General features: G+C 36.6%; 1 protein-coding gene across 1 annotated transcript; it reads right to left on the bottom strand.

The window, feature by feature from the left end:
* Nucleotides 1–94: 94 nt before the first annotated feature.
* LOC129266436 (cell adhesion molecule-related/down-regulated by oncogenes-like) lies at nt 95–26,304 on the bottom strand. The gene is made up of 17 exons (XM_054904289.2): nt 26,167–26,304; nt 22,813–23,097; nt 21,655–21,801; nt 20,573–20,722; nt 15,697–15,972; nt 14,850–15,008; nt 14,433–14,543; nt 13,971–14,141; nt 13,268–13,375; nt 11,809–11,940; nt 10,541–10,763; nt 9,946–10,120; nt 9,132–9,369; nt 8,377–8,622; nt 7,777–7,970; nt 6,998–7,352; nt 95–6,344 (listed from the first exon to the last, which is right to left on the bottom strand). The coding sequence occupies exons 1-17, from the start codon at nt 26,246–26,248 to the stop codon at nt 6,085–6,087; spliced, it is 3,312 nt and encodes a 1,103-aa protein (XP_054760264.2). The 5' UTR covers nt 26,249–26,304; the 3' UTR covers nt 95–6,084.
* Between the last annotated feature and the right edge of the window lie 1,026 nt (nt 26,305–27,330).

The raw sequence follows: 27,330 nt of genomic DNA, 5'->3' as shown, positions 1-27,330 counted from the left end.
AAAGAATTTATGTGTTGTAGAGAGTTCCCCCTTAGTAAATGCGAAAACTACCTGGTATCTTTAAGAACGCTACAAAGTCTGTCCAATACAACATAATTTCTCTTTCATAAGTTTTTGCCATGTTCATGACATGCCACATTTTATTATCATTATATCACAAATATATATAGATTCATTATAATACACTTTCGATGCATACAGACAAGAATAGATTTTTTTTATTATTTATGTACGAAATCAATCACAACATTGTGATAATAAAATACTGTATCTTCCACAAAATGGTCATATTTCACATAGAATATTTAAGAATACAAAAACGCCACTTTTTCTCATCGAAGAAAACAGACAAAGAATGAATACAATATAGGTATCAATACCCAATACCAAGTTTGTAATTTCATCACACGGGAATGCTAAATTAAGTCACTACCTAGCAATAAAAAATTGATAAGTTTTGAAATCAAATATTTTTCAAGAAGTACCCTTGAATATTCTGAATGATATCCTCTCAAAAACGTAAAAAATTATTGAAAGGATTACACATCATATGATCCATTTTGTGCATAAAAATGGCAGGCCCACCCCCTAAAATATTTTATTTACACAAGGTTGGTCTAAGTTTGTTCATAAAACCATGGACCTAGGTCCATGATAAAACACTCCCACTCTCCTATAATACTGATTGCATATGCATTTATTTTAAAAAGTGACATAGAATACAACTGGCAAAATAGGGCAAAATGGAAGAACAATTCTGCAACATGGTGGAATTGTGTATCCTTTTTTATAATAAATAAACTAAAAATAAATACATGATGCCAACGCTATCACATTTTTTTGTGACCAAGGACACATCCTAAAGGATTTGCGAAATACATGGAGCCAAAGCTGTTTTCATTTTGACAAGACATAGTAAAATCCAGTTTAGCATGCAGTAACGACTCTCCTTCAAAAGTAATAAAGCATGATTTTCAGAACAAGCTCTTGTAGGTGCCTTGTCTTTGATATAAAAAAACAAATAAATAAACCCTGGGATAAAGAAATACACTGTCTCAATTCATCGTTTTGACAAAGGTCATGTGATGTCATGCATGATTTCATAAATAACTACAAGAATCACCCCCTAGGCCAGATTTTCACCATTTTCACTGAATACATAGTGCTCTGGCAAGGTTAGAGACTTTCGTACAAATTTTGATTAAGAGATTCAGATATTCTACTTGTTCAATTTTAAGGTATGGCAGTGAATATAACATGATATGAATCACAAGAGTAAACTGCAAAATCTCTGGTGTTGATTTAACACCAGCCCGGAATCTATATATGTCCACACCAGAGAAGTATTGAAACAACACCAGTTTGGAATCAAACCGATTCTGCTGCTGCTGTTTTAATACTATTAAATTGGTGTTGTATAAACACCTTTCTGGTGTTAGACCAAAACGAAACTGGTGTTGTTTAACACTTCTCTGGTGTGATTCCAGGCTGGTGTTAAATCAACACCAAAGTTTTTGCAGTGTACTAGTAGTAGAAAATGATATGATTCTGGTTTCATTTCATGATTGTATTACAATTCATTTAACGTGGAACATCTTACAAGGAAGCATGTTAAGACAACATGATTGAAAAAAAATATATATAGTTACGATTGATCCGATCAATCGCTATTATGGAAAGCCAGCAGCGTCAACATCTAAAATACATGTTTGTTCAAAATATTTTCTAGAAATAATGTATATATTCTTACATTCAACTGTTTTCTTGACAATTCAGTGTGCTTGTCTTTGTTTTTAAAGGACATTAAGCAAATTTCCTAAGGAAAAAAATCTGACATTGATGGATTTCCATTTAGTTGAGATTGATCGGAGCAATTTAACTCATTGTAAGACGGGGCCCAGGTCTCCAAATCAATCATAAGTCCTGCAATTAACTGTAAATTTGGAAATGATTGCTTGCCTGTTTATTGTATCAACAAGTATAAACTGATTTGGTTTAGTTAAACATTTTTTTCTATCACTAGTAAGTGAGAACATATGCTGTGGTATGAATGGACTTCACAAAGTGATATTGTGTGATATTCATGAAAGCATATTTGCACTACTCCCAAACTTATAATGAGAGTTCAAGCTTTAGCGAGAGACGACTAAAATGTAAAACCATTGAATCTTGGAAGACTTTTATCAACTTAAAGTGTATGCATCTGCAATTGAGGGTCAGTGAATATCTTGGTATGTTAGCCACCAGTAAAAAATCCTTACTAAATTATTTTAATGACAAAGTTACATTTTAAAGCTAGTACAATTTCCTAGAACATATCTGAATACTCATATATGAAATACGTACCAACCCTGACAAAAAATAGGAACATATTACAAAGAAATTTCCAGAAATATGAACATTCTTAAACCCCTATTCAATACTACAGAAAATTTTCCAAAAAATAGGAACACACATGTTAAAATGACAATTTTCTTTTCCTCAAAATAAAAAAATTTCTAATAAATAGGAACACTTGGCAGGTATTAAAGGAAATATATTCTTTTAAAAAGAAAACTAAGAAAATAGAAACACCAAATCCACACAGAAAGGAAGATTTTGAAACAAAAATACTGGAAGCACATCAAATCATTTCTCCGACCTAGAATGAATTTATCTAAAAATATCTTATTGCTGTAAAATAGATGGGTATTGATTTAAACCATGTGACACAAAGGCTTGTGATTGATCATAAAGTTGAATGTACGATTGACCGTACATTATTATGAATGATGTGATCAATTAAAAATCAGCCTTATGATTAATCACTTTGCTTTGTGTAAAAGGACTCATAATGACTTAAATCAAATGTTTTAAGAATAATTATCCAATTGTTTGATTTTGCTTTATACTGATTATCATTACCTCCATGGAAAGTCACTTGTTATGCAATAAGGAAGACATAAGAATGGATGAATTTTTACTTACGCTAAAAATAAAGAAAAGCACCTAAGGAATCTGTAACCCAAACCCCAATATCTTACATGTTCTTATAAAACCAATCTGATAAAAACTGGCACTAGGGGAAATGGTATCAGTTTCAACAAAAAACTAATTTTGTTAAATTAATGCAATACAGGGGTCACTTCGCTTTGTGTAAAAGGACTCATAATGACTTAAATCAAATGTTTTAAGAATGAATTATCCAATTGTTTGATTTTGCTTTATACTGATTATTATTACCTCCATGGAAAGTCACTTGTTATGCAATAAGGAAGACATAAGGAAAAAAAAAGCACCAAAGGAATCTGTAACCCAAACCCCAATATCTTATAAAACCAATCTGATAAAAACTGGAACTAAAGGAAATGGTATCAGTTTCAACAACAAATTACTTAACAAAGCAGTACAGGTATGTCAAAATTAATGATGAAGTGAACAGCTTGGTGGTTTGTGAACATATATTATTATAACCAAAAACAATAAAACACACTGTATTTCAAGATTCTTCTCAAAAGAACCAATTAGTACAAAATCGTATAAAATATACACAGAATAAAAAGAAAATGACCGTTGAAAATGTACATTCCTTTTTGACTTGTTATGCATAGAATACACGTACATGAATATCATTTAATGATCCGGATAATAGATCTACACATATTTCAGAGCAAAATCATATGAATATAAAAAGGCAGTGTTATAACAATGAAGACAGCTGAAAGAAACATGACCAGACATGGCCTATGCTTCACAATGACTACTCAATTCATAAAGAAAATTGTAAATTACACATTCAAATTGTAAAATACATGAATTTCCAACAAATTTTGACAGGGTAAATGAATGGAAATATTAGTTGTATGAGGATCATGGGGCATTTTCATGGGGAATAAGGTTACATTTTATGTTGTTGATAACCAACTATAAATCTACCATTATTTATTCATTGCCCCATTGAGGTAAACATCTTTCACAAAATCAAATTTATTCTTATTTTCCTTCTCAAAATAGCAACATTTACTCCTTTCCTTTTTAATATTTTGAAGAAAAAAAATATAAAGAACATGAGTAAAAGTTTTATAATAAAAAGAACAATTTATAGAAAAGTTGCCAATTTGTAAACAGTGAGCATGTTATTTTCATCGCATTGCCAATTTAGAGAGTATAATGATCAGCTCAAGTTTCACAGCTTTTATTCAAGAAAATCTGCACATACTGTAACTGGAAATTGTAACAATAATTTCATTTTTCAGCACAAATTTCTCTCCAATAATATTCAATATGTAATTGCTAGCATTGAAGACAGAGGAACTGCAAAAGTGTCTCCTCTATTGTATTATACCGTTATGGATTAATACAGTGAATTTGATCTTGCTAACTTCCACTAGCGCTCCATATACTCAAACTTCAATAATCCTGGGAGTGTATAATTTACATGTATGATTATCGTTTCCCTTACTCTCACTCCTACAATCATTATATGTACTGTATGTGACCAACTGTACATGTAATCCCACATTTGCTTTTTACCATCAGCAACAGAAATAGTCGTTTCAATATTCTACAAAATACTTTATCTTCATTTAAGATTTCGGCATGAATAAAAATTGTCATGAGGTAGAAAAAGCAGAAATAAAACATGAAAAGAAAGCAAGCAAACAAGCCCTTTAAAACGTTGCCCTGTGTATAATGAGTAGTGTTGGAGTGTTTTCATAGCAGATGTCGCCATCCATGAAATAATAGCAACAAATTGCTTTCAAATTTGAAAATAGTGATCAAAAGTAGCAAAATAACAAGTGTGGATGTGTTAAGAATGTGCAGTATAGGATTAGAGTTTTAATACAATTCCAATCCAATGTGTTCAGATCATCAAACCAAAATCATTCACATGGGTTACCATAGCAAATTGATAGTTTTTTGCTCACCTAGTTCAAACAGTAATTCAGTATTTCTTTCTCACTATTCAATAACTGATTTCTCGCACACACTATTTCCTGTATATAAACTAAACTGATCTTTTTCTCCATGATTCCTTCTCATTTATGCTTATAATCTGAGTTTTGGGGAACACAATAAAAAGTTTAAATGAATACATTTCGCATCGATAGGTTTACCCTTTGTAAAAAAAAATAAGCAACATGTAAAATGCAAATAAAACAGTAATTCAATTGAATTAAAAATAGCAATGACCACTCTTCATTCATTGAAAAGGCATTTATCTTCCTTCTTCATCACACCTCTCAAATACATATATCAACTGATCTATTCTGATTGCAGAGCTCACATAAAAACTTTAGAGATCCATCAATGATTGATTGCAAGAGATTCACATCGATCGCATCTACAGGAAGCCATTGACATCAAAATTACTAAGAAAATTGTTTTTGAGAGATAATATGACATGAAGTAATATGTCTGAAAAAAATTAAACCATTGTATAACATTGTTGATTTGGTATTGTTTGTTCTATTGGATGCATACATCTCCAATATTGTTCATTTTTCAGACATCTCCGATTCGCATGCCACCACATTTCATTAATCTATCACAAACTTGTAGTCAAACTCAGATTTGATTTCAATACTAACACAAAATGGAGCATCAACATTCTCAATATAATTTTATATACAAAAACGACATATTACCATTTTATACAGCACATCGTATAATAGCATAATACCGATAATAGACTCTCTTCTTTGAATGAGAATAGACAAATGAATAGCTCTCGACTTTGCGTACTGTACAGATTAAATTCTCATTTATAAAATATATACCCAGAAAAATATCATAACTTTTCAGTACAAAACACAAAAACGCAGACAAAGGCACGTGGGAAGAAGTTTGATGTGTAGACAAAAAAGGAGACATTGAATGCAGCAAAAGAGATACATAAAGGGAAAGGAACTGTTTAAGCAAGATATTTACTTTGCTTCAATTGCCTGGCAGAATGCCATTATACTGGGAGACAGAGATATAAGAAAAAAAATTGACATCTACACACATGTTATATAATCTTTGATAGGGCAGTGGAAGTTGATTGTTATACATTAACATACATTAAAAAAAGGATGGGTGGGTGGTACAAAAATGGGCGGGGCATCAGACATCTGTAATTTTGGAGCTGCTACTGTGATGGGACGACAGCTGTGATTGGTTGTAGCTACGATGGGATGACTCTGATTGGTTGGAGCTGTGATGTGATGAAGCCTCTGATTGGCTGGAGGCTGATCTCGACCGAGAGGGGGCGTGAGCCTCACAGCAGATTCTCGAGTGGGCGGGGGATAAGGTAGGCGTGGTTTGAACATACAGATCAGGAGGCATAGTGGGCAAGCTTAAGGTTAATGACCCCGTATCTTTACCTAGAAAAAGCAGAAAAGATGTAAAAGATTAATCAACATCCTAAAACAACCATTCCAATTATTTATTCTGCAAACCAATTCCAATCTATTCCAATTTCTTGCCGGGCATCTGTGTATGTCAATGTTAAATATACAAATTTCATAAATGCCCTATATAGTTAATGACTGAAAATATTTTTTCATAGACCCAGGTGCTACTTGGGTCCCGGTAGGAAACAACCGTCATTGTGGTTGGTTTAGCAAGACAGCACCTAACAGGCTGCGAAAGAAGCTACGAATCCAGTGACCAAGTAATAATAAATTGTGAAGCACTTTGAGCAGTTGTAGATTGATAAAGCGCTAAATAAAAGCCAATTATTATTATTATTAATGAAGTACTGAGTCTAATGCTATTTTGAATGCACAAGTAAATATACACTTCAGTTTAATGACAATGTGGTTTTGTAGGAAATTCATATCACATGGCATATGGGAGAGATGCTCGTATGTGATATTACAAAGGGAAAACTTAAAGTAAAACAGTCTTCCTCTGATGAATTTTTACCAAGCCCCAAATAACATATTTCTCTCGCTTTTCTATGCATTTATTTAAACAAAGTTGACATCAAGGTGAAGTGTCCCTAACAAAATATGGTAAAGAGAAGTCTTCTTACCATCTATTCCTTCTGTACTGCCTCCTGTCCTATTAGGCCGATCATGCACTGTTATGCTAGCACTCCCGACGCCATTCACCTCCCTCTGTAACCGAGGGTTAACCCGTATGTGGCACACCGGCCGTGGTGGCGGGGGCGCCCCCACAGGAGGGGCGTGGCCTAACTCATGATTGGACGTCGCATGATGGCCCTTTATGCTGCCATTGGTTAGGCTATTATAACTATGATGGTTGTTGGTTGGGACGGTGGTGTACATTTGGTGGTCTTCATATGGTACCGTGGATGTCTCCGGTGCCGAGTCGTGGTGCGGGCCACTGGTGCCACAGGGAATGTAAGGGGGACCTCCCAACGTGTCCTGATGAAACAGACAATAAGAATATGCACCAATTAATTAAGATTACTGGTAAAATCACCTGAAATTCAAAAGGGTGAAAGGTTATGACAAGTATTAATATACTGTATATAGTAAGAAATGCCTATAAATCAATTTCAATTTTGCCACCTTGTATTCTATATTCCTGTAAGAAAATCTATTAAGAAGGAAGGCAAAAAAATAGGACATTCATGATCATACATAATGTCCTCAATACTTCTATCATATCTACTGTTACAATAACACTGGAACTGTGATCATCAAAATCAACTCATGAATAAAATGGGTCTCAAGATGTATACCTGTCGAAAAGCATATAATCAACTAATAAACATTAGCCGTCCTAGGATGTATACCGATGGAGAGCATACAATCAACTTAACAAAAGAGGTCCTAGAATGTATACCTGTGGGAGTGCATAGAGAGGCCTGGGCTTGGATCCACCATTAGTTTCACTATAGTGATTGTGTCTGCCAGCGACTCCATTTGGACCACTGTGATTGCTGTTCGGCTTGCCATTCATGTAGGGGTACTTAGCACCATCAAGGTAGGCAAAGTTACCATCGTACATCGGCTGGTTGTTCCAGTGAACAGGTCCATCTGCAATGACACACACACACAAAAATGTGTAACTTTATAAACCCATTGACGATGGTGTCTGGGATATTTGGATAGCAATTAAAGAGAATTTATATCTGATAACACAAAGCAGCAAAATAAAACAAATGAAATAAATTATCAATGATTGAATTATTAACTAACAAACAATGCTAATCTAGTACTTCTTTTGACATCTAATAATAATATGAAATGTGTTATTTCATTATTTTGGCCTTTTAAAATAATCCTCTGTAAATCCCTGTTCAAAGAACAATATTTCTTTTAGAACCTTTACTTTATGGAACTGAAAAAAACCACTGAAACTGATGGTCTTAATCGACAGGTCTGTGTGTAATTAAAGAAATATCTGAATAATCGGTGATGGAATGAAGATACAAATACTCACTGGAGTCTCTGTTGACTTGCTTAGCTCTCCATACACACATGACAGCAAACATGATCAGAACGAGTAACATCGCCCCCAGCACCACCCCGAGGGTGATATACAGAATGTCTTCACTCTGTCCCCTTGGGGGGTGGGGAGGGGCCAGGGTAGGGTCATCGTCAATGAAGGGTATGTGGGGACTGAGGTCTATCGGGTGGCCGGGTATGGAGGGACGGATGATGATCGGTGGGGGTTCTGTCTCGCGGGCTATAAATAAAAAGAAAAAAAGGTAATTAGTAAATAGACTTAAAACAAATCAGACAACTAGATAGCTGCAAAACAGTAAACGTAACACAAAATGAAAGAGGTGGTAATATCACTGTGACAGAAGGGTACACTGATTATCTCTGAGTTCCTTTTTAGACTAATTTTTGTCTCAATGAGATCTTGTTTCCTTCTGGATGACAAAATAAATAACCGCTAAAAAAAAATCCAAATAAGAATGAACATACACCACATACATATAAAATATGATTCCATTTTTTATTCTACGTCCTGATCATACCAAGAACCTTTGTGTCTTTTTTTAACAGCTGTACCAATTTACTTTCACTGTTATTTCATAATTATGTATATAGATGTATTTTTAGATTATTGTATTCGATCTTGAATTGATAACTTTCATTCAATACATTTTGTAGAATGTATTAATGATTGAGCATAAAACTGAACTTGATATATTCCTATTGGCTAAGATAAAAAGAAGCGTGACCTACCAAGAGTACTTCTTATAATGACATTGCTGCCTTTGCTTTCTCCTGCACTGTTGAAACTCTCAACCTTGATGTCATAACTTTCCTCGGGTTCCAATTTCTCGATAAGATAGCTCCTGACATGTGCACCAATGATGGGTGTCCGGACGTAGTCACGGTCATCATCACTGTCAAAGTTACGGATGTAGACGTAGAAGCCTTCGATGTCCTCATTGGTAGTAACAGGAGCAGTGGAGGGGTACTGATTAAGGATGAAATAGCAAAAACGTGGTGATTTACAGTTTGTTTTTCTTTAATTTAATTTCCTTTCATTTTCATTGTTCAAGTAATAATAAACAAGTTCAAACACTGAAACTGTTCTAAAAAAAAAAAAAAATTAACGTACAAGTAAAATTGCACAAGTCAATATTTCACAAGTTGAAAATTCAGCCATGTCGAGGCAAACTTTTGGACAAGATTACACAAAACTTGTGTTATATACATGTACCTCTTCTAAGTCAAATTGCTCCTAAGTTGAACAGGTTTTGGTCCCCCGAAAACTGATTTTATAGGCAGAGGTACCTATATACATCAAAATTTGTCATGAGTATAAACATGATCAGAAACATATAAGGAATTCGTCTACTGATTATCATCGAGTTTCAAAGACAATAATTCATAGAAACTTGATATATCTGTTTTAAATTTTCTTTAATCATCTTTCCATTTTGTTATTTCCTTGATTCCATTTCCTTTCATGAGGAAAAGAATTAATTTTTTTTTTGCATTTCTCTATTGCTTCATTCGTATTACTTGACATGAGACTTGAACTACTAACCTCCCACACCACTCTGATTGTGGTAGAAGACTCCGGTACGCATTCCATGATCCGTGGTGATATCGTTGGCGCCCTCTTTGGGGCAACCACCGGGACAGAGCTTTCAAGAAGTTTGCGGTTGGATAAATCACTATGAGGACTCTCTCCGTACCGATTTGAGGCTATCACCCTGAACCTAGAGAGTAAAGTTGAAAGAGAAGCATTTCTTTATTGCTATTTCATTAAGTTGTCAGATTTCATTCACATACTTTATGTATCAAAATGTTCTGGCATGAAATAATCAAATTATATCTACATATTATAAACTAAATCATAGAATGCTACAAGAAAAACAAATTATGTGCCAAATGGCTTGACTGAAAGTAAGGTCTAATTCCATTAAAAGTGACAGAAACAAACATGAGACAGACTTAATTTCAAACACAACTTTAAGTCCATCAGAAGAACACATTTGGAACTTGCATATAATTTGTCTCAGTCGCAATTAAACACAACTTGATGCAATAATCCCCACAAGATACAGAATGGCAGACAGAATAAGAATGAAATTAACATAAAACGGGAAAGGCAATGACGATTGGGAATTTTCTCATACCTATAGATCTTGCTTGGTTCTAGATTGGTGACTTGGTAGGATCTCTGTTGAGGGCCGATGGTATTGGACGCTGTCCTCCATCCTTCTACACCCCTAACGTCAATATACTGCACTGTGAAGCCTGTGATCGGAGCACTGTTACCAGCATTGTTGTATGTCCAGCTTACCTCTACCGATGTCTTGGCAATCTTGACGACTTGAGGCTTGCTTGGCTGCTCAAGAGCTGAAAGGATCAGGAAAAGAAAGAAGGTGAAAATTACACTGTACTGTCTCTGATGTTATCGCCAATTATGATGGGTAATAATAATTGTACATTTTTATAAAATAGGTGTATTATTTCAAGCATCGCGATTGGCCAATACGCGTCACGTGACATCCAACTTTTTTGGTGCACTGCACGGCAGTGCAAAAGGTGCGCAACAAAAATTGACATTGCACGCTCAAGCAAACCAGTGCGGTAGAAGTCCCGGGCGAAGTCCAACAAAACTGTGCTGTAACTTTTCAAGAATTTGTTTCTGTGTTGCTATTTTATAAAACAAATAATGCACTTGCTCTGTCGTGCGTAAAAGTAAATGCAGCCAGCTCGGTTTCTTCAGATGGTGCACACTGGGCACTCGCCGCCAGCGGCTCGTGCACAGTGCGGCACCTATCTAAAGAAACCTCGCGTGCTCTGCATTTCCACTAACGCACTCGGCTGCATGCATTATTTGTATAATATTGCACAATCTCTATATGGATATACTCAACTGCGCATTACAATGATGTTATCATTATTACCCTGGGTTTAGCCATGCTGCCTACAGGCGCTAAAGCATTCTAGGAATTTTTTCCTACAGGTACCCATTCACCTTACCCGGGTTGAGTGCAGCACAATGTGGGTAAATATCTTGGTGAAGGAAAGCACGCCATGGCTGGGAATCAAACCCACGTCCCTCGGATTGAAAGACAAGTGTCATAACCACTCGACCACGACCCCCCCCCCCCATAATAATATAATTAATAATCAGTGGTCATAAATCACACATCTCCCAGTTGTCAGCAATGACAATTTCAGTGCCTGGATTTTGCCCAGAAAGAGTTCATTTATTTCAGGAATTTGGAGACTAGCTGTTTCAGATAATACAAGGTTGCCACCACCGCCATATTCTCAAACACAGCTCTTTCTGAGCTGCCCTCCAAACTGATAAATTTTAAGATACAAGGCTTTAACACCGCAACAACAATGAAAACAAACAAAACTGAAATGAGTTGTACTGGATGAAACTTACGTGGTCCTGGTTTGATGCTAGCCTCTCCGTTGGTATCCACGATGGTTGTGATACCAGAATCACTGATGGCGCCAGAGAAAGGGGGTCCGATCACACCCTGGGTTGGTGTGGTTGAGGTGGTCGGAACTTTCTCTGTTAAAAAAAAAATGAAAAAATTATGACATCATTAATGGCAACATCGTCCACCATCTTCTTCATCTTACATAGTCGACATGACCACCACCACCAGTACAATCATCATCAGCTACATGTACATCATCACCATAACCATTATAAATAAAACAAAATTAAAGATACAAAGATACCAAAAAAAATTAAAGATACAAAAGAGATTAATGTTAAAGAATTATTTTTATCTCTTGAAATGTACGATGAACTGCAGCTCTATGAGATTGTATCATAATTTGGAGCTGATTGGTGACAGAGGCATGAGAGTAGTGATCAAGTTGGATATGGCGATTCCATAAACCTATCAAATAATGGGAAAATTACAATGAAAGTATTCAATAAAATAATCATATCCTGTGATTGCGCTTGATAAGCATCTTCAGTATTTGGCAGTTCCTCCATAATTTAGATTTATATTCATTTGTTTCATTGTTGTTCTGTGTATTTTTGTAGTATTGGAACTGTTTATTTTATGTGATTTCAGATTATTCAATGAAACAATATTTGCACTAACTTTGATACTTTAACAATTCAAATGTGAAATAATCATATCAATATCTTGAGGCTTTTTCATAATGATTTTCAAGGCATTTTCATAGGTTGCAAAAAATTTGGAGGTGGTTGGAACTTTCTCTGTTAACAAAAAAGATATCAAAGTCTCTTGACATGCCTGGGGGGTGTTTCATAAAGCTGTTCGTAGGTTAAGAGCGAATTTAAGAACGACTGGTGATCCTTTCTTATGGCGAATGGTATATTTATTAGCGATGGTTTTGCGCGTAAGAAAGGATCACCAGTCGTTCTTAAAGTCGCTTTTAACTTACGGACATCTTTATGAAACGGCACACAGATGAACTGCAGCTCTATGGGATTGTATTATAATTTGGTGCTGATTGTTGACAGAGGCATGGTAGGAGTTAACCAGAATTTACAAATATAGTATTCAATAGAATAATCATATCTTGTGACTGCCCTTGATAAGCATCTTTGGCATTTGGCAATTCCTCCATATTCAGATTTACATATGATTTGTTTGTTTCGTTGTTGTTCTGTGTATTTTTGAAGTGATTTTAGATTGTTCAATGGGACAATATTCGCACTAACTTTGACACTCAAACGATTCAAATGTGAAATAATCATATCCATATCTGGAGGCTTTTTCATAATGATTTTCAAGGTATTTTTCACAGGTTGCAAAAAATTTGGGACAGATGTTCCGTTCAGATTCTTGATAAAAATACAAACTATCAATCTATAAAATCTCTGAAATAGCAAATTCTTCTTTCCTACTCACCTAATACAGAAAGGTAAGCCGATGATTTGACAACACCGTGTCTATTAGTAACAGTACAGGTATACCAGCCGACATCAGTCAGATCCACCTTAAATACAGTGAGTCCTCCTAGTGGTACAAGAGGACAAAACAAAATGACGTTGACTTAGGATTCATACATGTATTATATTATGTGGTTTGGGTCAATATCCTTTTCATTCACATACCAAAATGTTACAAAAATGTCACATATTACAAGCAGCCTTACAGAAGTACTGACGAGCCTAGCTAAGAAAATTTCTCAGAGATGTTTTGTCATATGGCAATAGAATTAATCTCCACATATTTTTTTTTTATACAATGACATATATAACTCAAAATCTGCCATTCCCCCCCCCCCCCAATAAAAAAACTATGATCATTAGCTGTAGTAAACAAACGTTTTTAGGAATTTACAGAATTCTATGGGCTATAGTGCATTTTCAACAAGAATATCTGATTTTTGTATGAAATGACATGAACCATATTAAAGCAATCCCACAAGATTTTAATGCCATTTACACAAACAAAATAGATTAACAAGGTACATTTCCCTCCTTGTCAAATCTTGGCTCAAGATGGCACTGTTCAAAAGTGTGACTGTGTTGTCCTATCATTCAAATTTCTTTTATTGATGAACTATATTTAAAAACTGAAACAGAAGTGTTAATGCTTGTGTGCTCACCTGAATCTTCAGAAATGAAGGTTTTATCGGTGTTAAATACATAGTTACGCCTAGGATCCTCCCAAGTTACAAGGGGTAAAGGTTCGCCCCTCGTCCGGCAGGATAGGTACACCCTCTCACCCTCAATGGCTGTGGTGTTGATGGGAGGTTCTATAACTGATGGAAATCCAGCTGAAAATAAAAGATGAAAAAATTATGACATCATTAATGGCACCATCGTCCACCATCTTCTTCATCTTACATAGTCGACATGACCACCACCACCAGTACAATCATCATCAGCTACATGTACATCATCACCATAACCATTATAAATCATCATCATCATCATCATCATCATCTATCATCATCATCATCATCGTCACCACCACCACCACCACCACCACCACCACCTCCATCAGCATCATCATCTCCTTCATCACTGTCAGTTTGTTAAAAATAAGTATTCCCTTTTATTATTACCTGAGACTTTGAGTTGAGCAGCAGCTTGTGTACTGCCTTCATCTGTGTTCACTAGACACTGGTACATACCCAGGTCTTCCAGCCCAACATCATTAATAGTCAGTGTACGACCTGTCCAAAGACAATCAAATCAATTATTTCCAAAAACTTTCTGCATAAAAGCTAAATTTCATATTCAAATTTACCAAATAAATGTTCAATGAAAATTTCCTCTCTCTAAAAAAGCACTAATCTAAATAATTTGTAAATGGACAATAAAAAGCAACAAAGATGATTTTATGAAATTTTCAGCCCATTCCATGCATGGGATTGGTTTTATATAAGCAAGACAAAAATATTCAGATATTTTAATTTGATCAAGTACCATTTAAGACACACCACAGGACAAAAATAATTTTAAGAATGAATCTTAATTACCATTCAATGTGTATTTATGGCCATCCACCCTGATGTCTTTAGCATTATGTAACCATTGGATGTCATCTGGTGAAGCTCGACTGATAGAACAGCTAAATCGAGATGGATTCCCAATGCTTGCTACAGCATCGGCTGGGCCAGTGCGGATAGAAGGCGCTTCTGAAAAATATCAGAAATGAATGACACATGTATACATGTTAGCATTATGCACGATCAAATGAAAAAAAAGGCTACTTTGCATAATATAAAGGAGCTGTGGATTATGTACAACTATTAGGGTGTTGCAAGAAACTTCCTACTTTCATTTTTTTCAATTCCTATTCAATTTATCTTTCTCAGTATAAAAACAACAATATAAATAGTGAAAACATGACATAAATCAAACAGAGACATAAATAAAGGGTAGCAGCCAAAAAGAAATCAACCTTATTTATGGCCAACCCAAAACTTATAATCCAGTTGCAAATCTTATTTGGGGTTCCTCAATCAATCATATGTGTCTTGCAATTTATTGCTGATTTGGTTCTTACAAGGAGTGTAAACTTATTTGTTACAGGTAAAATGATTGATTTTAAAATTTTTTGATTGATTTGCATATATTTTCTGGCAGCAATCCCATCCTGACAAAATGTCACAGAAATCCTGCAAGGTTGAGAGGCTACAGTCAAATGATTGTTGGCAAAATGGATTGTAATGCTTTTCTAGAGAATGACTCCACAACGTCATTTAAATATGGCTGTATGTCAGTGCTTTCGAGTTATTTAATTTACATGTAGATAATGCACCTTTCCAACGGAAGTAGGAGAGAATGTTTTTGTAGGAAATTAACAAATATCTTGGTACTCACTAGTGACACTGAGAGAAACTTCTTGTCGATCCACCTCAACACCGTTGTACTCTGCGATGCAGACGTATGCACCACCATCTTCAACTGAAGCAGAAGGAATGATCAAGCTACCGTCCCGCTGAGTGACGTCCAACGAGAGATCACCGGTCAATTTCTCCCATCGGACCCTACTGGACGTTGGATGACCACCAGTGACCACACACTCTAAGATGGCTGGGTCGCCACGGGACACAACAGCACCGCTTGAGTATGCTATCCTTGGAGCATCTTCTGGTTCTATGAGGGGTGGAAAAAAAAATGTTTTGAAAGCAAGTGGACAAATGTTGATGCACATAAGTCATCTGTGCGTTTATATGCCAATATTAAACTTTTTTTTAAACATTCCAATCCATTCCCCACCCCCCTCCCCCAAGATCTTTGGTACTGCATTGCAACTTTTATTAAGTATCATTACCAAAAGCTTGGAATTAGAATGATGACTTGTAGCACACCAAAGGGTGCCAAAATATATGAACCGCCAATCGGTGTTCACCCGCATTGCCTACGTTCCATTTGTCCTCATCCAAGCTAGTATAATCCTAGTTTGGCTTCTAACCATTTGGTCTCAATGCCACTTAGCCTAATTGTCATTTTTCCTCATTTCTATCTAGGCTTTACCCACATTGTTCAGCATCCACTTGATCTAACAGTACCTAGTTTGAATAGTTATAATATGATTACCATACTATGATGGCATTGGTGATTTGTAAAGCGAAGTAAGAATTGAGAAAAACAAAGGTCAGACAAATAAAAAGGTTGACTAATTTATGGAATGGCCATCTTTGAAAAGTGAAAATACATGCACTGTTCACTGTTGGGCGCAGAAAGAACTGTTGTGGGGAGTGGTTTGAGATGGATGGGCCGGTATCAGGACAACTACCCCCTGGACAATCACCCCCCGGACAATTACCCCCCGGACAATTACCCCCCGGACAATTACCCCCTGAGGACAACTACCCCCCGAGGACAATTACCCCCCGGACAATTACCCTCCCGGACAATTACCCCCCCGGACAATCACCCCCCGGACAACTACCCCCCCGGACAACTACCCCCCGGACAACTACCCCCCGGACAACTACCCCCCGGACAACTACCCCCCGGACAACTACCCCCCGGACAATTACCCCCCGGACAACTACCCCCCGGACAACTACCCCCCGGACAATTACCCCCCGGACAACTACCCCCCGGACAACTACCCCCCGGACAATTACCCCCCGGACAACTACCCCCGGACAATTACCCCCTAGACAAAGGGAGTGCAGAGAGTCATATGTCAGCCGTACGTTTGACGTAAGAAGTACTCAAGGCATTCTCGAGTATCTTGAAATCAAACGTACGCCGTAAGAAAGCTGTAGAATTGAGCTCCATCCATTGGCGGATCCAGGGGGGCTGAGGGGCCCGGCCCCCCCCCCTCCCCTATCGGCAGAGCAAAACAATGAAAAAAAAAGGGGGAAAGAAAGAAAAAAAGAAAAAGAAGGGGAAAGAAAGGAGGAAAAATAAGAGGTAAAATAAGAGGAGGGAGCCGAGTGAAAAAAAAAAGGTCAGGGGAGGATTTGGAAAATGATTAAAAATATATTTCATGTCACTATATGAATTTTTTCACTCGCACTTCGCGCTCGCATAGCCTGTTCGATGAGATACACATCTTGCTAAATAGGCTGATATGTAGCTTAAAACATTAAGTTTTGAAGTTGATATTACAAAGCATATTTCAGCTCGGACTTTATGCATTATTTTGTTTGATTTACAAACTGATTTCTAAGTGCTCTGTTTAATGTCCGTTTTATGGTGTGAATATAACTTGCAGCTTGCGCTATGCGCTCGCATTATTTGATTTGCCAAATTATATAACAAACTACTTAAAACCCCCCTTTTATGACAGTTTACCAAAAATTTCGTCTAACGATTGCGCTCGCATTTTTGTTAAAAATATATCAACTCACAAATCCTATTCATGATTACAAAAGTGCTTGAAATATCCAGTTTTCAGGCCTCAGTGTCAACACATTTTACTCACTCATTTAGGCTTATTACATTAATAAATATGATAATAAAATTTTCACGAATTCTGACTAAATGACTAAATTGTCCCTTTTCAGAAAAGAATATCGACAATATCACAGTTTCATATGTTTCATATCGCGCTCAGAAAGAGGAATAAGAAAGTTGTCATCATTTTCATATGATGACAAAATGTCCTTAGACCTAGAATGTCCAGGTCCTAAGTCAAAATAATAATGAAGATATCAGCTCGCGCTTCACACTCGCATCATTTATTAAGTGCTTTCCACATCCACTTCACAATTTCCCTACACAATGCTTTAGATAGTGCTCCAATTCGGTGACACGACATCTGCTCCTGCGACAATTGCTCCGGCCTTAATATCTCAGAAGGCATAGGATTAGAGTTAGGATTGTGATAGAGTTTTTGGTTCAGAATATTGTAATGATTACGATTAGGGTTTATTTAGTTTTGGACGTTAGGTTTTATGTTTTCCTTAATGTGTAGATTTTCCATCGGAGCAATTGTCGCCGGAGCAAATGTCATGGAACCTCAAATTCACCATTTTCATACCGGAATATCAAGTATTTTCCGCTCGCGCTTCGCGCTCGCATTGCTTTTTCGATGAGATTAATATCTTGCTCAATATAGGCTGATATGGAACTTAAAATATCAAGTTTCGGAGTCAATATACAAAACATATTTCATCTCGGATATCGAGCTTTCATTATTTTCAAATTTACAAATTGATTTTTCAAGTGCTCTGTAAAATGTCCGTTTTATGGTCTAAATATTAATATTTTTAGCTCACGCTGCTCGGTCGCATTATTTGATTTGCATAGGCCTACTTCTTTATAGATTCTTACAAACCGTCCTTAAAATGCACCTTAAACGAATTGTATAATATCATGACTGCCAATTTGTATAGAAAATACACTATTTGATTATGTCATATTGTCTACAATTTAGTAAATTTGGTACTTAATTTCCTTCTTTAATGTTTAATTGCTTTCACCCAAGAATAATACACACAAAAACACCTTTGTAAGTTACAAGGTGTTCTTGTGTGTATTATCTTTGCATAAAGTTTTTTAGCTTACTGTATTAATAAAGCCACATCTTAATCTGGAATGTGCACCAATTGTTTCATAATTCTTAGCTTCTTGTTAGTTGAACTGTTTTAAAATAACAGATTTATAGGTCTACTTGACAGTGTTAGTGTTGATAGTTGCGTTATCGACTTTCAATATTTCTACCTACAGGTATGAAGGTGTCTTTTTTACGTTTTATCTATTTGCCTGATTTCATTCCTGAAATTAAACCCAAAATAGATATTTAAAAAAATCAGATCAGTTTGAATCAGAGATATTCAGCATTTGTGATTATTATGACTAATCGTGTTCAATTGTTCTATGAAAACTTAGAATGAGGGCCAGTTTACACATTTTCTGATGTATATATGCATAGCCAAACGGGAGGTTTCGGGTGCAAGCCCCCCCCCCCCCATTTTTCATGATGCAGAAGGCGCCGCTAAACAAAAACAAAAAAGGAAAAAAGAAGAAAGTGAGAGAACAGGAGAAAGAGCAATATAAAAGAGAAAGAAAAAGTTATTAACGTAAGATAAAGTAGAAAATATTTCGGAAACCTGTGCCACCGACCAAAACAATGGGTCCCGCTTAATTCTAAAATTGATGCTGGAGAGAAAGGGGGATTTTCTGAAGGTAATTATCCGGGGGGTAGTTGTCCGGGGGGTAGTTGTCCGGGGGGGAGTTGTCCAGGGGGTAATTGTCCGGGGGGTAATTGTTCGGGGGGTAATTGTCCGGGGGGGTAGTTGTCCGGGGGGTAATTGTCCGGGGGGTAATTGTTCGGGGGGTAATTGTCCGGGGGGTAGTTGTCCGGGTGGTAGTTGTCCGGGGGGTAATTGTTCGGGGGGTAATTGTCCGGGGGGTAATTGTCCGGGGGGTAGTTGTCCGGGTGGTAGTTGTCCGGGGGGTAGTTGTCCGGGGGGTAATTGTCCGGGGGGTAATTGTCCGGGGGGTAATTGTCCGGGGGGTAGTTGTCCGGGGGGTAATTGTCCGGGGGGTAATCGTCCTCAGGGGGTAATTGTCCTCGGGGGGTAATTGTCCGGGGGGTAATTGTCCGGGGGGTAATTGTCCTCGGGGGGTAATTGTCCGGGGGGTAGTTGTCCGGGGGGTGATTGTCCAGGGGGTAGTTGTCCTAGAACCGGATGGGCCATGTGGTGACATGGAAGATGGTGAACATAGGAAAAGTGCATGGGATCTGAAAATGGATGGCATCAAGAGTAAAGAGAATACCAAAGATTACAAGGAAAGATATGGTGTATGGTGAAGAATAAAGACTGGTAAGAACAAGGAGGATGCTCAAGACAGTGATAATTGGAAGTGTGTCATCATAGCTTGAGAGTCAGTATCCCTTTGTAAGATGGAAAACACCAACTGAAATAGATGATGATGAGAATTGATTGATTGTAGTTTAACGACGCTACCAACACAATGTGTCAAAAAGTGTTTGTGAAGATTAATCTGTAAAGTAGCGCTAACTCATAGTTGGATTGATTTTCTTAATCTTATTTAAATAATCTATGGATTGAGATGATGATGGTGAAGGTCAGTGGCGGACCGTGACCAGGAGGAGACAAAGCATTGGAGGGGCACAGCATTGTTCACAAAGAATACAGTGCCCCTCCAATCATTTGTCTCCTTCGGTTCACGGTCCGCTACTGGTGATGGTGGTGATGATGACGATGATGATGATGAAGAAAATGATGATGACAATGAAGATGATGATGAACGACGACATTGTTCATACCTCCTTGTCTAACTTCTAATAACGTTCCATTCCTGGGTGATAATCGTTTATTGGTCGTTGGGTTGACTGCTGAACAGGTGTAGAAACCGGCATCACTTGATGATACATTGAGTATGTGAAGATTACCTGAAGGCATTATCCTGTGATGATCTGTAAATCATAGAAAAATAGTATGTAGAATAAAAATAATTGTTATAGAAATTTAGTCCTACGACTCTGAAATGAGTAATAAAAAAAAAAACAATGAAATTAAGTGGTTAGTTGTAAGTTAGAATAGTCCATTTTGACAAATGTTGAATGTTTCTCATGTGTACACACCCATCAAATTAATATTTTCAGTTACCATTTTGATACAGTATATGAAGATTCCAAGAGGGAATTATCCTGTATAATATGTAATAATACGAGAAATGGTATGTGACACATAAACAATATGGAAAATGTAATCCACAATAGTATAATATTGAAAACTTCACAATGAAAATAAGTTTTTACTTTTACACTTGTGTGTAAGTTAATCTGTTTCATTTTGATACCTTGAATATGATAAGGAATGAACAGGTAAGCAGAAAAAGGTTTGTCAAAGCAATCTTGAAGTGACCACCACCACTGGTGACCACATACTATAAACATGAGCGATCAGTGACAGCATAATGGCCTATGTTGCTTTATCAAATCATTCCAATACTACATTAATTCCAATGGTTTTTTTTCAACGTGATATGAATGACAGCTTCAACTGATTATTTTCCTGCATTTATTTACTCTAAATAAAGGATTGATGTTACTCTAAATAATTTTCTATATTGGTACATGTTACTTGTTTTGTAATCCATGTATTGACCTGCCATTTGTTTGGAATGGAAACGGTGGACCGGGGTTCCGTAACACAAAGGTTAGCGATTGATCGTACGATTGATTGTACATTGTAGTCAATGCAATCCATCGTAGAAAAATGTTCTAAGATCATTGCTAAGTTTTGTGATAAGGGCCCCAGGTCTCTTTATGTATATATATTACATCAGTGTCTTTGAACTTGAATAAAGTCATGATGAAACAACGAATAGCAGACAAATGCTTACCTGTACTTTCTGTTATCCATCTATTCTTGAAACTATATTCCATTCTGGCTGGTGGTTTGCTTTCAGGTAATGTACAAGGAATAACACCAACTTCGCCATGCCATGATAATACTTCAGGGGGCGGTTTCTCTGTAAATTTCTTTATATCTGTAAAAATGTTACAACAACTTATGCATTAGTTCAAAATATTTTTTTTCTATCTAATTCACTCAGTGAAGGATTTGCAATAGGGTTTGCTCTTGCATTTATGAACATAATCACCACTCCAACCATCAAGTCAATCATTATTGACATTCAATCATCATTATCATTATCATCATCATCATCATCATCATCATCATCATCATCATCATCATCATCATCATCATCATCATCATCATCATCATCATCATCATCATCATCATCATCATCATCATCATCATCATCATCATCATCATCACCACCACCACCACCACCACCACCACCACCACCACCACCACCACCACCACCACCACCACCACCACCACCACCACCACCATCATCATCATCATCATCATCATCATCACCACCACCACCACCACCACCACCACCACCACCACCACCACCACCACCACCACCACCACCACCACCATCATCATCATCATCATCATCATCATTATCACCATCATCATCATCATCAATCATCATTATCATCATCATCATCATCACCATCACCATCATCATCACCACCACCACTAACACGATCATCATCTCCATCATAATATAGGATTTGTATAGCACACGTACATGTATTCACCTTGTTATGTGCTTCAGGCTCTCCTATATTACCCCAGCTAAGCTAGTCTTATCATATTATTATCATATCATCATATTATCAAAGATGCTAACAGTGCAATGCACTTTTACCAAAGATAGTATATGGTGAAATACACTTTCATTTGACACATATTGCAGTTGTGACAATCATGGCTGTACAGGTATAAATCAAAGCTGTTTTCCTGAGAGATGAACTAATAGCTGAACACCAATGTGTGTTCAATGGGCATACAAGTTACCACATTGGTAACTTTTTACTAACCAGAGTTATTGGACAGCAAAGTTTGCAACTTTATTAGTATGTGGAAAATAAAAATTTTCAATTCACATTGCAGGATAATTGATAAAGCAATAAATACTCACAAGCTGCTTCTAATCTTGCTATTCTGCTGACGACACTCCCAACTCCCGTCGTCGCGACACACTGGTAATTCCCAACATGGGATAAATTCCCTTCGTCGCTTTCAAAGTTTCTAATTAATAATGTGCCACCATTTGTAGCAATGTTTGGAAAGTCAGTAATATCAACACCATTCCATCTCCATGTGATAATGGCTTCCTTGGGGTGTGCGCTGCATCGTAATTTGACGCGGCTGAAAGGGCGGACGGGTTTTGAGGTAGGTTCCCTCCTCAGCTGCGGAGGAACATCTGAAAAATATAAAAAGAGGAAAGATTGAATATTTGATGGAAAACCAAACACATTACATGTAATAATGCTTGAGTTGTTGAGGAATGTCTGCAAAAAGGATAGAGGAAAAATTAAGTCTATTGATAAAAATCGAACATGAAATAATTAAATAATAATCAGATAAAACGTCACATATTTCAATATGTGCATTAATATCATAATCTTACTTTTTCTTTCTTAGTTTGTTTTTAAGCAAACGAGGTATGCCAAACATAGCCATTGCTGAATTAAGATAAGCTTTATTTCAACAATGGCTCCTAAACTAATAACTTTCTCTCTGCAAGAAATTAATACCAAATTGAATTTGTACTTTTTTTCTAAGCTTGTAACACACAAGTTGCACCAGATAACACCATACCAAAATCCACACAAACACACACACTGCAAAGACTACGACTCCATTTCCCCATCATTATTCATTACCACTTCTAAAGTACATCATTTGTGTGTTCTATTATTTACATCTCTTCATATTTCCCCCTGCATGATACCAACAGTCAAAACCTTGCAGAAATTCTTCTCCCTTTCATCTTGCCTTCTCTTCCGACACTGTTGGTTTTTCCATTGATTAAATCAAATCGACGCTCTATAATGGAGGATCGAGCGACACGGCTGGCGCTGCCGAGTGGCCGGGCCTGCCGGGAGGCCGCAAAGTCGACTTGCGGGGTCGTTCCGTGCCCCAATGAAGCTTTAATAGACATCCAGCTGAGAGGGTCTTTAACACTAAGCACGGAATCGTGACAAGATGAGCTTAGGTTTACCATCATATTCACTGCTCTACATTTACCATACTTGCTCATTTATAATAAACATGTTTTACAGGCTTTGTATTCAAAACACACATTACACAAAATTCAATACAAATTTTAACACACATTTAAGCACGCACATTTCAATACATGTTATTCCAATACAATTCATTTTTCAAAAGACAAATTCTGTTCAATTAACACACTTCCAATTCATTCTGTGTTCAATACACACATTTTATTACAATTTGTGATCAATTCAAGGCACATTGCTCTGAATCACAAAATGCTACTAATCACAAAGAAATCCCTGTTTACACCGGGATTCATTACCTTTGTCAGTACCTCTCCATCTCTTGTCTTTAAAATTGGCATTTAAAAATAATATGGCTCTATCATGAAAGTATGTTGATTATTTCATTTCCGAATCTCACTTGAGTATTATCATTCACATCGTCATTATTATTATTACAGTATCTGCAAAACTTGTTGGTAAGAATATGCCACAGACACAATTTACGAAATGCAAAACAAACAAAAACCCACGTTAAATGGCCAAACCCAACTTAAACAACCCAACAAACTGTACAATATAATCCTGCCTTAAGATCACGAAAATTACTAGGGGTGTGAAGTCACCCAATTTACCAGAGAGTTCGCACCATACGTGCTTCACTGTCAGAGTCACGGTCGTGGATACTGTTGCAAATTTGGCCCACTCTCTCTCCCTCTCCCAGTAATGAGATACCGGTAGCAGGGGGTCGCCAACCGCACCCCCTGCTCCTCTGCAATGGCTCTTATATAGCTTTCACTTGCTCTTGCTGCAGTGTGAGTGTTTGATACTACTAGTGTTTGGGTATAATGATATATGCACGGGCCATGCTGTGCTAGATTTACTTTGTTCTGGTTGAGGCCTTTTCTCAGAATGGAAACATTTGGGTATAAATATGTTCTAAATTTTCAAGAGATTTTTAAAGTTTCTGTAATGTGACACCTCCAGAGTTTTTTTGTAAGGATGGTAATGCATCCATTGGGTAATTAAGACCTTAAAGAATTACATACACTGTTCGTGGATGCAATATTATTCTTTGCTTTAATTCAGCAAATACCCATATCTTACAGACCCTTATCAGAGTGGGTTAATGCATAAATGTGACTGCCCAGCTAATTTATAATGTGTAATATCAACCCAAAAAATTTTTTTTAAAAGCAGATCCTAATGAACTGGTACATGTCCGGCAACATTTATCAAATATTTCCAACTTATAACGACTTGATGGCAGGTTCAAATCCCACTGGTTCCAATTTGTTCTGACTTACGATCGAGCATGCGATCTTAAACACATAGGAGTAATGCCGAACATTTGTTTACAAATTATAATTTCTCCTATTAAAGCCTCTGTATTTATTGACTTGATTTACTGCAACATATTTTGAATGAGAGATTCAAAGCATGATGTTCAAAGTTCAGGGCTGTCTCAAGCATAAATTAACATGTGTATACTATACAAGATCTGCTGAAACAATTGTCCCAAATTTCCCTATTGCTGGGGACATCTATAGAAGCACAGATAGGGAAGGTAGCAGAATGACAGGTGTAAGGGTTCATCTGGGCCATCGAGCCTGGCTAAAATGAAGCTAGATAAATGGGGCGTCTCGTCTGCTGGCTCGGGGCAAAAGAGAGTTTAATTCTGCGAGTGCCAAAAGCATGTGATCGATGACTATATGTATTGTAGATTGCTTACGGACTTCAGATAGAGAGGTGTTGAGAGATCTATAGGCAGGTATAATTATCATAATTATCAATTTTTTGAAGGATTTACTTAAAACTACCAAATTTTTGCATGGAATTATTTTCCAGTCCTTCTTTTTAAGTGCGAACTTTATGAAACTCAAAAGAAAAGACTTCTAGGAACAATTATTATTAATCCCTCCCTCCTTTATTTCCTCCATCCATCCAATCATTCATACAACTATTCCTTCCTTCATTCAAGTTCGTCTCAAAACCTGAAACAATCATTTATTCAGTTTGTTATTTGGAGATGTTTATATTACGATGACACGACATTTGCTCCTGCGACATTTGCTCCGGTCTAATATCTCAGAGGGCATGAGGTAAGAGTTAGGAGTGTAATAGAGTTTTTGGTTCAGAATAATGGAAATATAAGGATTAGGGTTTATTTAGTGTTGGAGGTTGGATTTCATGTTTGGCTTAGCATGCAGATTTTCCATCAGAGCAATTGTCGCCGGAGCAAATGTCATGGAACCTGTATTACATACCTGCAAGGGCTTGTTCACACATAAGTGTGATAAACGTGGCTAACAGCCACACAACCGTTGCTATTTGAAGATTCACATCCATTGCACTGGATCACTGGATAGAGATAGGCTATACAACTATGGACATCTCACTAGACAGACCTGAAGAGATAAAAAAGGAAAATATTTGCATTCAATAGCAATGTCATTCTCTGGAATTCTGTCTAGGCCAATATCAATTATTAGTTGCAATTGTTAAAATCTTTCATAAAGCTTCAAAAATATAATATGATATAAAATAATATAATAAAATATAATATAATATAACATGATATAACATCATATATAACAATTCAGGACCAAAAACAGATCCCTGTGGCATGCCAAAGTCTATTGATGTTAACATATAGATTTTGATTCCACAAAATGCAAATTTGATGAGGTTCTGCAAGTGATTAAACCAATTTCACTCATAATCTTGTTCACCACACATTTTTAACTTGTATATAACAATAATAAGTATAAAAATAAAAGAATTACCAACTGTAATCTAACTTGCAGCTTTCAACTACATGAATTCATTGGAATGAACAGTGATAGTTTATGCAATTCCATTAATTTCCCCAAAAGTTTCCCAAGTGCATACAGTAGCTCAAGAATTTGCTGTTGTTCCAATGTAACCCTGAGATACAGAATATAATAAATATTTGCCTTGGGGCAGGTTGGAATATTCATGCAGCAGGCGAAGATGAAACTTCTCTAAAATGAACACACATACTGCTCTGAGCAATATTTGGCTACATTTCGTTTGTTGTTTTAACCTGGCACTATTGATTATCATTTGGGAGTAGAATAGATAGCGATTGATACTGTCATGTAATATCTGTTACATGAACCTCAAATCAATATCTGGAGTGCTGAGGGGGAATGACCGGACTTGGCGGGACTGAAACCACAGACATGTCTGACTACATGTAAGATGTGAATATGATGAATTTCATGAGGTTGTTGGCCTTCAAAACTCATTTGAAGGTTGACATAGAATCATGAAGTAAATGTATAGGCCTACATGTGTGTCTATGTCTAAACATTAGAATTACTCCATGACCTAAATTAATTTTCTACAAATTGATTACATCATCATCATCATCATCCCTTATATCAACTATATAATCATACAAATCC

Source organism: Lytechinus pictus, chromosome 8, assembly GCF_037042905.1.
Source record: "Lytechinus pictus isolate F3 Inbred chromosome 8, Lp3.0, whole genome shotgun sequence".
Taxonomy (NCBI): Eukaryota; Metazoa; Echinodermata; class Echinoidea; order Temnopleuroida; family Toxopneustidae; genus Lytechinus; species Lytechinus pictus.
This window is presented reverse-complemented; position numbering and strand designations above follow the sequence as displayed.